The sequence below is a fragment of the Mus pahari genome, chromosome 2 (assembly GCF_900095145.1).
Source record: "Mus pahari chromosome 2, PAHARI_EIJ_v1.1, whole genome shotgun sequence".
NCBI classification, from domain to species: domain Eukaryota; kingdom Metazoa; phylum Chordata; class Mammalia; order Rodentia; family Muridae; genus Mus; species Mus pahari.
In genome coordinates this window covers 154,483,756-154,495,325 of record NC_034591.1, presented here as the reverse complement: position 1 = coordinate 154,495,325, position 11,570 = coordinate 154,483,756, and the positions used below count along the sequence as shown (strand labels likewise).

Sequence of the window (11,570 nt, the reverse complement as noted above, 5' to 3'; positions counted from 1 at the left end):
TGTTCTTGTCTCTGCACTGATGCACTGTTCTTTACACTGCACTGATATGCTGTTCTTGTCCCTGCACTGATGCACTGTTCTTTGCACTGCACTGACACACTGTTCTTTGCACTGCACTGATGCACTGTTCTTGGCCCTGCACTGAGGCACTGTTCTTTGCACTGCACTGATGCACTGTTCTTGGCCCTGCACTGACACACTGTTTTTGGCCCTGCACTGATACACTATTCTTTGCACTGCACTGATGCACTGTTCTTGGCCCTGCACTGATGCACTGTTCTTTGGGTTGTAAGCCCAGACAACACTGCTTTCCATACTGAGCTTTTGTCATATAGTCTACCATAGACACAACAAAGTAACTCAATAAGTGGGAAAGTTAAAAAAAAAACCTTACTTTTTTCACTAAGAGAAATTCAGGGAAACAAATACAATCATTCCTAAACATTAAATTTGGGGATTATTGATTCAGCTGATTAGTTCTTTTAGTCGATGTTTATTTTTAGCATATTTGGTGATCTGTGTCTGGGACAACTTAGTATTGTCATCCTCACTGTTCATAGAATGCAAATAAATTATTTGTTCCCATTGTTTAATCATACAACAACTACTGATTCAAACAAGACATAGCCATGCATTTAATTACTGACTTTGCATAGTCACTCTGGTGTTGGCAGCAATAAGCAGCCAGCATAATTATTTACACATTCAGTAAAAAATGATTATGCATATTTGAAATCAATCTTTTGAGAATTTCTAGACTAATGTATTTAAAGGGAACATAATCTTTGTTGTTCTTCCCATGCAGATAAGGAATTCATGTATTCTTGTAATAATCCTCTGTCCCTAAATACCATGCGCCACAAAATTGAATGATAAAATGAACGTGCTAATACTAAATCCAGGGCATTGTAATGAGAAAAGGTTGAAGCAGAATAAAATTATATTAAGTGAGTAATATGTATCAAGTGTGAATTATAATAGTTCATTTGTTGTGAGTTTCAAGGTGCCTGTGGTCAAAATGTACTAAGAACATTTAAGAAAGAAACAATTCATCACTTTTTAAGATGAGCATCATTCTGAGGAGTATAATGGGAGGTCTCCTTGTCCAACTCCTTACTGCCTAGGGCCAGATCACCCGTTTGTCTCCTGTATCCACCCCATATGTGCTACTTATCCACCAGTCACTTAGTAACATTTCAGTTATCACGTCCTTTGTCATGGTTTGGAGTAGTTGTGCTCACGTAACCATAAAATCACCTTAAAGAGTATCAATAATGATGCGGACAATTGTGCTATATGCTATAGCATAGAATTATATCGTTATATTTTATCATTTTAATTAGTTCTTTACCTGTCTATTTTGTAAATTGAAATATCATGGGTAAACCTCTATCAAGTGATACTGATACATGGTGTCTGTTGATATGTCTCTGAAGAGGAACTATCATATTACTATTATTATTATTACTATTATTGCCATCATTGTTACTGTTACATCTCTATTCATTTGCAAAAGTAGCAGACAGGTTGTGAACAGATTTCACAAGTATCATTTTTGATTAACATTCACACAAGAAATTTTACTTTTTTCGTGAGATTTAAAATCTTGTATAGTACTCCATTTTTTCCAAACCCTTCAAAGTATGAAATGGTTCAGGCTATAGTTTCCAGAGAATTTCCCCAGAACTCACAATATCAGTGTCTACCTCACATTCTGTGGAAAGGCACATATGTAGTCTACTGCCTTCTAGCTGCACAGCCTGACTATTCTGTACCTATGCATAAGACCACCATCACCAGCCTGTACACATACCTGCTAGAATGCTGTGTAATGTACACACTCAGATACCAGAGGACTCTGAACTTAATTTTGAGGGAAGTCATGAATTTCCTGAGTGTCAGAGTGTTAGCAACTTCCTTTTAACTTAATTTGAATCCCTTTGTTATAACACAATTGGGCTGCCCGTACTTCTGAATAATTGAAATATACTGTGCACTCACATGCAAACACACATGTACACAGAGACATATGCTCTCCAGTCAAAAGCTTTCCATCCTCTTTAATTGATTGTTGAGTGTAGATTTAATTATGCTGTAACAGCGGAATATATTTACCTGTGATGGTCTCTGCAGAATTAGATTTAGTTCTTTTATGGCATCTGAAACTTGTTTGGTTTCAATACACCCCAGAACACTGCATATGTTTTTAACTTCTTCAATGACATTATTCACATGTGTCTGTAGATGACAAGATCACATAGCATCATTTATTAAAATTCTTAATCAGTTGACCTCTTCATCATGAAGAAGGAGTGGAATGGAAGGTAGTTATCTGTTCTCACATCAAAAGCTTCCATTTAACTTTATGTAAGTACTTTAATAACTAACTGAAATCTAACTTAACATTATTTAAAATAAAATGAGAGAGGGAAGAAAGGGAGAAAGAGATAGAGGAAGAGGAGGAGGAAGGTGTTGCAACAAGACCAAAAAATTGACCTGTAGTGAACAAAGCTTGGGCAACTGAGGGACTCTCCAGAAAGAGAGACAGACGGCCTTTCACCTCAGGGGGATTCCATTCCCTGTATTAGTCTTGGACTTCATTTCATGCCTCCTGTGATAAGCACACTCAATTTATAAGACATGTTTATTCTTATTGGGCATCAGATAATAGTTATGGAGCCCAATCTGGTCATTGCGCTCTGAATTTGTTTATCACCTTCTGCCTTGCTTTTGTGATTTTCCAGGTACACATGCCAGGCTGTTGTGTTTCAGTTGTTTTGTCCTGGGAAAGTTCTGGGAAAGGGCTACTCTGTCAATATTTAGTATGTGTCTATTGTCATTTATTTACATGTCTTTCCGATTATGCTTTTCTGAACTCAAACAACCTTCCTTGGGTCACTGCTTTCTTTGTTACAGTCATGTATAAAAGTACACAGAAACTGAAGTAAATGGTCTGCAGCATTAGACTGTAGTCCACCCCATTCTTTGAGGTCCTCAGATCCTAGATCCAGCAGACAAGATCTGCACAGATCAATGACAGTGGACAAGAGGAGTGATAAAATAGGAGCGTAAGTGAGAGAAAGATAAAGATTCGCAAAATTAAATTCTCAAACTTACATTTCCTGAAATATTTTCTTAACAAAACAGCAATTAAAATGTACATTTAGGAGGTTTTGTTCACTAATAGGACACCATTTCACCTATTTAGTGGAAAATAAAAACACTTCTTAATGCCTTCCTAGTACAATTTAATAGATTTTTAAAATAAACACTGAAAATAAATTTAGGGAGGACTATTAATGAATATCACAGTAGACAAAATAGACATCCCGCAGACACCAATGGAACTGACTGATAAAACAGCATTCTATCTAGCTCTTACAAATTTGAGATTAAGAAACACATATGTTCTTTATGCACACATGGACACACACACCCTGTGTGCCCAGAAAAGGATGAATGTACAGCTTAGCCCATAGCAGAGATTGGTTGATTGATTGATTGATTGATTGGTTCTCCAGATGACAGAAAGCTAAGGGGAATCTTCCAGTCTGAACTGCAGCTCAACATTGGTCCTTCAGAGGCCCCAAGGAACTGTGTCTGGATTTAGATTCTAACATGAGGATTTAATGTTTTTAGCTCACATTCAGACAGGTGCTGACAGATGAAACCTCATGGTTAATCCATTACAGGTTACAGGTTAGTTCTTACAGGGTACAGACTAAACCTTCTTTCATCCCAACTCTATTCTTTCTGGTTTTGGCTATGTGAAGGGACAACTTAGCTCGCTGATGATTCACTTCTCACCACCATGAGCTGACTGCTGCCATGCCTCCTACCACAGTGGATGGCAGCCCCTCAAACCATGAGCCCAGTTACACCCTTCTGCTTTAAGCTGTCCCTTGCTAAGTTGCCAGTTACAGTTATAGGAGAGTAACTATTTCAGAGGTTGGCATTATTGGGGTCTCAGGCAGAAACAGACTCAATGCATCAGTGAAGACACACTTTCCAACCATTCTCTAATACATGTATATTATTATATAATAGCTAATTACATAATATCTAATTATAATTATAATATATAATTTATATATTAGACTAATGTCTAATATATAAATATAAAATCTAATATTTAATGTCTAAAGTGTAATATGTAATATAATATATAAATATATAATATAATCTCTAATATATAAATATAAAATCTAATATCTAATATATAATACCTAATAAAATATATAAATATATAATATCTAATATATAAATATATCTAATATATGCATGTATATGCATTTGATGAGTATATACACATGCACACACACATGCAGTCATGTACATATGCACCCATGCATGCACATATATGTGTACACAAAACACATGTATATATGTGCACATGTATAGAAACAAACACATACATACATATGCACACACACATACACTCATGTACAAACACACACATGCGTACACATATAGTGTGCATCCAAACACATGTATATACCTGGATACATGCACAGCACTCTGGTGACAGAGAAAATTTGTTCTGAATGGCCAAATCCTATGAAAAGCCTATATTCACATATAAAAGAAGGTGGGTTTTAGAACACTATGATTAATAAAAAACCTCTCAAAAGCATTGATTTAAGAATTGAGAAGGTATCTCTAGGAGGAATGAACTCCTCCACTTGCAGGCACATAAGCATCAGGGTAGTTTACAGAAGAGCTCTGTAATCCGCAGGCATTTGGACTGGGCTAAATTCCTCCTAACTCTCAGTTAATGAAACCACAAACAGTTATGCAATGCTATCTTTTGTGAGACAAGTTCTGAGTTTATCTTTGAAGACATTTGATGTATCATAGCCCTCACAGGCTCAAAATCCTAGTACTTCACATAATAAACTTACCTGAGAAGTGTGTTGGTCACTAGAAAACATGGATGACAAACGTTTCTCCTCCACGTCTTCCTGGAAAAAAGAACATACCATCACAGGAATGAAAGAAAGCTAACCAGAGTGGGCTTCCTTAGTGGTGATGTAGCCAAAGGCAAATTGCTTTTACCCACTTCCAGCCTTCACAGAAATCTGAAACGGTGTCTGTTTAAATATTGAGTATCTGTTTAAATATGCTGCTTCAAAGTACCAAAATCAACTTGTGACACTTGAGAGTTTAGGATGCTTTCCTTCCCAGATATTTTTTCCTACCATGATCTTTTCCCTCTGAAGAGATGGATATTTATTTTCTCTGTAGGAGCACTTTGTCTCCTACAGAAGTGTAGAGCATTGGGCCAATTGTAAAATGTGAAAGCAACCAACATATAAGATACCAAGTTGTGAATTGTTATGACCCCTGTATAGGTGCGAGACCACAATATCACCAAGTGAACATAATCACAAAGACTTAACAGGAGACATGGGACACATCATATGCTTACGTTTTGGCAAAGAATAGGAGAGGGTGCAGCCACCATTCTAGTGCACACAAAGATGCACTATATATATATATATATATATTCTTGGATTCCTAGAGGTAGGGGTAGCGATAGTTGCCCCCTGGTGAAGGTATAAGACTTTGCTTATGAGAAGCAGAGAACAAATATTAGAAATAGTTTGGGCACATATCACTGTCCTCTGCTGATAAGGGAAGAGCTGAGATGAAACCTCTGTGCACAGGGGACACCCTGCCTTGATTCCAGAATCCTACTTCATGTCAACTCCACATCAGGCATTGATAACAAGATACTCTACTGCACAAGCCTGAATCCAGACTTAAGGAGGAATTTACCTACTCTGCACAGGAGGGTCACTGTCCCCACCAGAAGTCCAGGTACGAAGTCGCCTTGAGGATGTGCTTGGCTCTTACTACAAACCTCCTCTAGACACCAGTGCCAGAAGAATGAGCCAATCATTGAGTAATAAACAGAGAGCGGATCAGACAGGGGAGAGGGAGCATGGAGAAGGTCCTGTGAGCAGATGTCTTCACAGGACTACATCCACCCTACATACACACTAACGGCCAGCAGAAGAAAGCTAACTACCCTCTGCTCTTAGTAAAACTTACCTCAATCTCTAATATAGTCCTACACGTACTGTCTTGCATTCAATAAATTAAGATTGTCACAGAAACACAAGCCATCAGAGCTCATTGTAACTAGGATATAAAGATTAGTGATGTCAAACTATGAAATGACCTTGATATCAGGATTAAACACCAATTCTCCTAAAATACATGGATATATTCACCAATATGCTTAGCAAGGTGCCTAAGAAAGACTCAGGATAAGGATAACAATGAGGAGACTTCTATCATGTGCTGCCAACATTTTCAATAAAACATGGGGATTAAATAATTTCCAAGCTGATATAAAGAGCTGCTGGACACATGACTCAGCAGTAAAGAACAGTGGCTGCTCTTCCAGAGGACACACACAGAGGACCTGGGTTTGATTCTCAGCACACACACACACACACACACACACACACACACACACACACACACACCTACAACTCCCAACTCCAGTTGCAGGAGATTTGAAGCCTTTTCTGTAATCCACAGGTACAGTACTCTCACATGATTCATATGCATACGAGAAATATAAAATTAAATTAAATAATAAATAAAATAAGGACAGAACAGGACAGGCTATTTAGAACCTGATATGTGAACATGCGACTAATAGTTGTTTAAAGAGATGCCAAGCTTCTTCAATTGAGGAGGGTAAACTGTTTTAAATGAATGAGCAACTTGTTGTGCACTTAAAAAAATAAAGAAGCCCTGTGGAACACTACCGCTCACGCTCACAGAGGGACAGTTTAGCGTGCTGGGATGGGGGTGGGGCTCTTCTTCAGCAGTGTGGTCACCAATAAGATGTCTTGCTCCACTCAGTAACCTCACTCCTGTGCTTATGCAAGCAACCTTGGTTAACTTCATACGTCTCAGACAGCTACAAAACAAGCCAAAACAAAAGACATTAAAGGCTGGGTGATTTGTTGGAAGAAGACATTGGGTTAGATGTAAGAAAGAGGGGGAATGAGGGAAGTTAAAAGGGCCCTAAAATAATTGAATTCATTGTATATAAGTATGAAAATGTCCAAGAATTAAAAATGTGAATGATTACTGTCTTATACACAAAAGAGCAATTTGAAATGGGACACAGCATTGCAAGGCAGAAAACTAAATAATCTTAAGAAAACTGAAAAAAAAGTATGCAAAACTGTGCAAGTCTATCTTCAATTAGAAGTGTAAAAACACAACAATTTTTTAACCTGAGATTTAAGCAAGAATTCAAGTCCTGAAGGGATAGCTCAGCAGTTAAGATGCCTGCTGCTTTTGTGTAATATCAGGGTTTGGTTCTCGGCATCCACATCGGGTGACTTACAACATGTTTGTTATAAAATATTGAGGATGATTGTTACGTTTATCAAAAAGCACATAAAAAGTTGTTAATAAAAATAAAAATTAGCAACAAAACATAATTACACATACCTCAAGTTGGACTATATCACATGTTGGTAATGAAAGGAGCTGAGTTGTGTTGTGAAATGTGCATGAACATCCCCAAATTTATACCCCAGAAAAATTATTGATACTTTCTCCAGTGTCTGAAAACAGTATAGAAGATAAACTAGTATCCATTTTTATTCTTATGGAGTACTATTCTACACTTAAAATGAACATAGCCAGCACATGGAGCAAACGTGTGTGTGTCTGTCTGTCTGTCTGTGTATGTGTGTGGTGTATATGTGTTTGTGTGTGTCTGTGTTTCTCTGTGTATGTGTTTGTGTGTGTCTGTCTGTCTCTCTGTATATTTCTGTATGTCTGTGTATGTGTGTGTCTGTGTTTGTGTGTGTTTCTGTGTGTCTGTATCTGTGTTTGTATGTTTGTGTCTCTGTGTGTGTCTGTGTGTCTGTGTGTCTCTGTGCGTGTGTGTGTGTGTGTGTGTGTGTGTGTGTGTTCCATAGGAAGACTGTGAAGGTCAGAGCACAGAATGTGTTATCTCCTTTCTCTGTCGGGTTTCAAGGACAGGCTTGATGACAGATGCATTTACGGGTGACAGGTGGAGCCATCTTGTGGGCGCAAAGGGTATGTCTTCTGTGAAGGAAAGACAAAGTGTGAAGGGCCCAGAGTCACAGACACCAGCATTACATGGTCTCCAGTGTGTGTCATATAACTAGCCTTCGTATTGTACGTAAACTACCAAATGTTCATCCTGTGATACATGACATACATTACATGGTCTCCAGTGTGTGTCATATAATTAGCATTCATATTGTATGTACACTACCAAATGTTCATCCTGTGATACACGACATACATTACATGGTCTCCAGTGTGTGTCATATAACTAGCCTTCATATTGCATGTACACTACCAAATGTTCCTCCTGTGATACACGACATACATGAGCCCTAGACAGAGTGCAGACAGTGTGCACTTCTGGTTCTGAGGATTTTGTATCTTCTGCCTCAGAGTGAATGTTCTTTTCACAATAGTTCTGACTTTCAGGCATTTCAGCCTGGCCTGCATTTCTGCTAATGCAGCCTTCATCCTGAAAATTGTGTCTGATTTCCCCATGACCTAATTTCTCTCTTTCTGACCACTCTCAGGTCATCATACATGGTCTTTTTTTTTGTTTTTGTTTTTATTATTTTCTTCTTATGAATTTTTCTTCTTTCCAAAACCTTTTATTATATCTGATTGTAATTATAAACTGGATTGATGGCTTTATTCTGGATTCTCCATAATCTGCCCCCCAACCCCACCCCTGTGATAGCAATGAAAACAAGCTGGCCGTGGTATTGCGAGACCGATACCACATGACTCATGCTCCGTGGTGATGTTCTTCCAATCCCCACCCTGTGTAAAACACATTACACGGGTCATTTTCACTGATCTTTAAAGGTATCATTGTCTTATATTTTATTATCTCTACTGTAGCAATAAGGAATATGAATTAGGAAGGCAAAATTCCTCCACAGTAACGGAGGCTGACAGAAATATTTCTTAGGCAGAGGAGAGTTCTGTTCCTAAATTCTCACCTGGACTATAACTCTGCTTAAATTATGTTTGAAATCGGACATTCTGAACATCTACTAGTTTATTTGCTGTTACTAAGAGTGTTTAATTCTAAAAAACTATAACCTGTGTTATTACATCCCATACTAGGTCTTCCTGCTTATATTTTGCATTTTCTTCCTCTCTGGTGGTTTGTGACTTTAGTCAAGGAGCCTGTCCTTATTTCTCCTGAGCTGTTTAGTGTGAATACAAAAGACACATTATTCTTTTGTTTGTTAAGGCTACAGTGTCTGGATCATAGGCCAGATGGTAGAAGAACTGGGGAGAAGGGCTCTTCATCCTTCCTAGATCAGGGAGACCTCGTGCTGAGTCCAATCACACTTCAGCTTGAGTTGATCTCGAACAATCTCGGCCCATGTGCTCTGCAATTAGTGCAGTGGTTCATTAGATTTTTCTTACCTCTAAAGGTCCTGACTGACATTTCAGTGGGCGCTCAGCAAGGAAATTGAAGTGTCCCAGTAAGAAGCAATTTTGAATCAGAAGTCAATTCTTTCAGCCAGGGTAAGACCTGATTTTATACTGTGCTGGGATGAACAGGCGCCATTCTGGGTATTACTTATGTAAATGGACGCAGTCTCAAGCCAGGTCCTCAGGCTCTCCACAGAAGGGCACTCACCACCTCTCTCTATCCAGGGAGCAAAACGTTCAATTCTTTGCATCAAGTCAGCATTCAATAATTGCTTTTGGAGAACTCTTTTTTTTTTTTTTAATTTCTTTCAAATTTTAAGATAAATATAGAATACAGAATGTATTCAAAATTATTTTTCTGAAAATACAAAATATCCATGAAGTGGAATTCAGGAGATAAGTGTCCAACGGAAAAGTTTCATATAAGCTCTCTGCACTGCTAGCCACCTACGACACAACCCAGGCCACCCAATCTGAAATTAATGAAGTCTAAAATATGTTGAAATAATTACTTCAAAGAACAAACCTAAAGTCAGTTGAACGTATCCACATGACTCAGAAATATTCAGGACATTTACCTACCTGAGGATTTGTTATCTTGTTTTCAAATCATGCATAGTAATCTAAGTTTGTGAGAGATGGTAAAAAACATTATTTTTCAAGTCGATGCTGTTTGGGATATTGATAAAATGGTATTTGTCAAAGAAGCAGGTGGTCTGATACTGGGACCATGATGCAATGCTGCTTAGTTCAGTTGTCAATAAGCAGGTGCAACATTTAGAGCTGACAATATTGTGGTCTGCTTCAGAAGCTCATCTAAGAAGCTTTGTCTGAGTCTTACGGGATTGCTCGGGGGTTAAGAACATGTACGGATCCGGGGGACCCAAGTTCAGTTCCCAACATCCATTTCAGATGCCTCACAACCACTTGGAATGGCAGGTCTGGAGGACATGATGCCCTTTTCTGTCTGCTGATCACATGTGCACTCACGTGCTCATACTCAGAGAGATATGCACATATGCACATAACGTTAAGAATTAAATCTAAGAAAATAAATCTCTTTGTTTTGGATTGAGTTCATGTGGAACCACACAGGCACTATGGTCTATTTATAAATTAACCCAGTTGCAAGCAAGGGTTGTACTCTGCTAATGACAACGTGAAGGCAGTGTTTCTTTGATGGTTTGCCAATATTTTAGTCACATTGGAAAAATTAACAGTGGCCAATGGTTTCATTTCAAAGCGAACATATGGATGTCTTCCTATGTGAGTAATGTGATCAAGCTTCTGAAATTGAAAAGCCAGAAGTGTTACAGATCTTCAGAGAGTGCTTCAGAAGTCTGAGCATGCACACGTGTGTGTGTGTGTGTGTGTGTGTGTAAAGAAGATGTCTACAACACACAAAAAAACCACTGAGATATTAAACTAAATGAAATAAACTCTTGAGATTATTAACCCTAGAAGTAGTCTCTGCATAGATGATTGATGTCTTAGTATGCCTTAGGTCCTGGCAAATTTAAATTTTTACCTAAGAAAGGTTATTATAGGATTGAACAAGTCAAGTGTAAAGGAGCACAACTTATGACATCACACACACACACATACACATACACACACACACACACACACACACACACAGAGAGAGAGAGAGAGAGAGAGAGAGAGAGAGAGAGAGAGAGAGAGAGAGAGAGAGAGAGAGAGAGAGAGAGAGAGAGAATGAATTCATTGAATTCATGTATGTGCAGGCTCCTGTAATGCACCTATGAAAGATGTTGGGCATCTTTCTAAGCCTTTCTATACTCTACTTTTTTTAAAAGACAGTTTTTCTTTATTATAATTAGAAAAACTAAGTATTTTCATAAAATACACTGTATACTTTGGGTTTCTGTCTTGTGGTCACCATTCCTTACAGTATGGTAGGTGAGTCTAGTGGGTGGTCAACTGGACAAATTGGTTCTCTACTAGAGCCACATCAGGTAGGGAAGATCCAGTCACACTGATGATCAATCACATCAGCTGCTTTTTTTCTCTCAGGGTGACATAGGATGGAACCCCTACCATTTGTAGGTCCATCAGACTGGACCTTTCAGACT

General features: G+C 38.3%; 1 protein-coding gene across 4 annotated transcripts in view; it reads right to left on the bottom strand.

Annotated features, from left to right (window-relative positions):
- The window catches only part of Pik3c2g (phosphatidylinositol-4-phosphate 3-kinase catalytic subunit type 2 gamma), a 333,974-nt gene that overhangs the window by 247,691 nt on the left and 74,713 nt on the right, over positions 1-11,570 (bottom strand). For all 4 annotated transcript variants that reach the window (XR_003843304.1, XM_029535677.1, XM_021191148.2 and 1 more), the window contains 2 exons: positions 4,902-4,961; positions 2,116-2,238 (listed from right to left, as the gene is read on the bottom strand). Coding sequence is in view for 3 of the 4 variants with exons in the window: in XM_029535677.1 (XP_029391537.1) it covers positions 2,116-2,238; positions 4,902-4,961 (183 nt within the window). In the remaining variant the exon portion in view is untranslated. The remainder of the gene's footprint in view (positions 1-2,115; positions 2,239-4,901; positions 4,962-11,570) is intronic.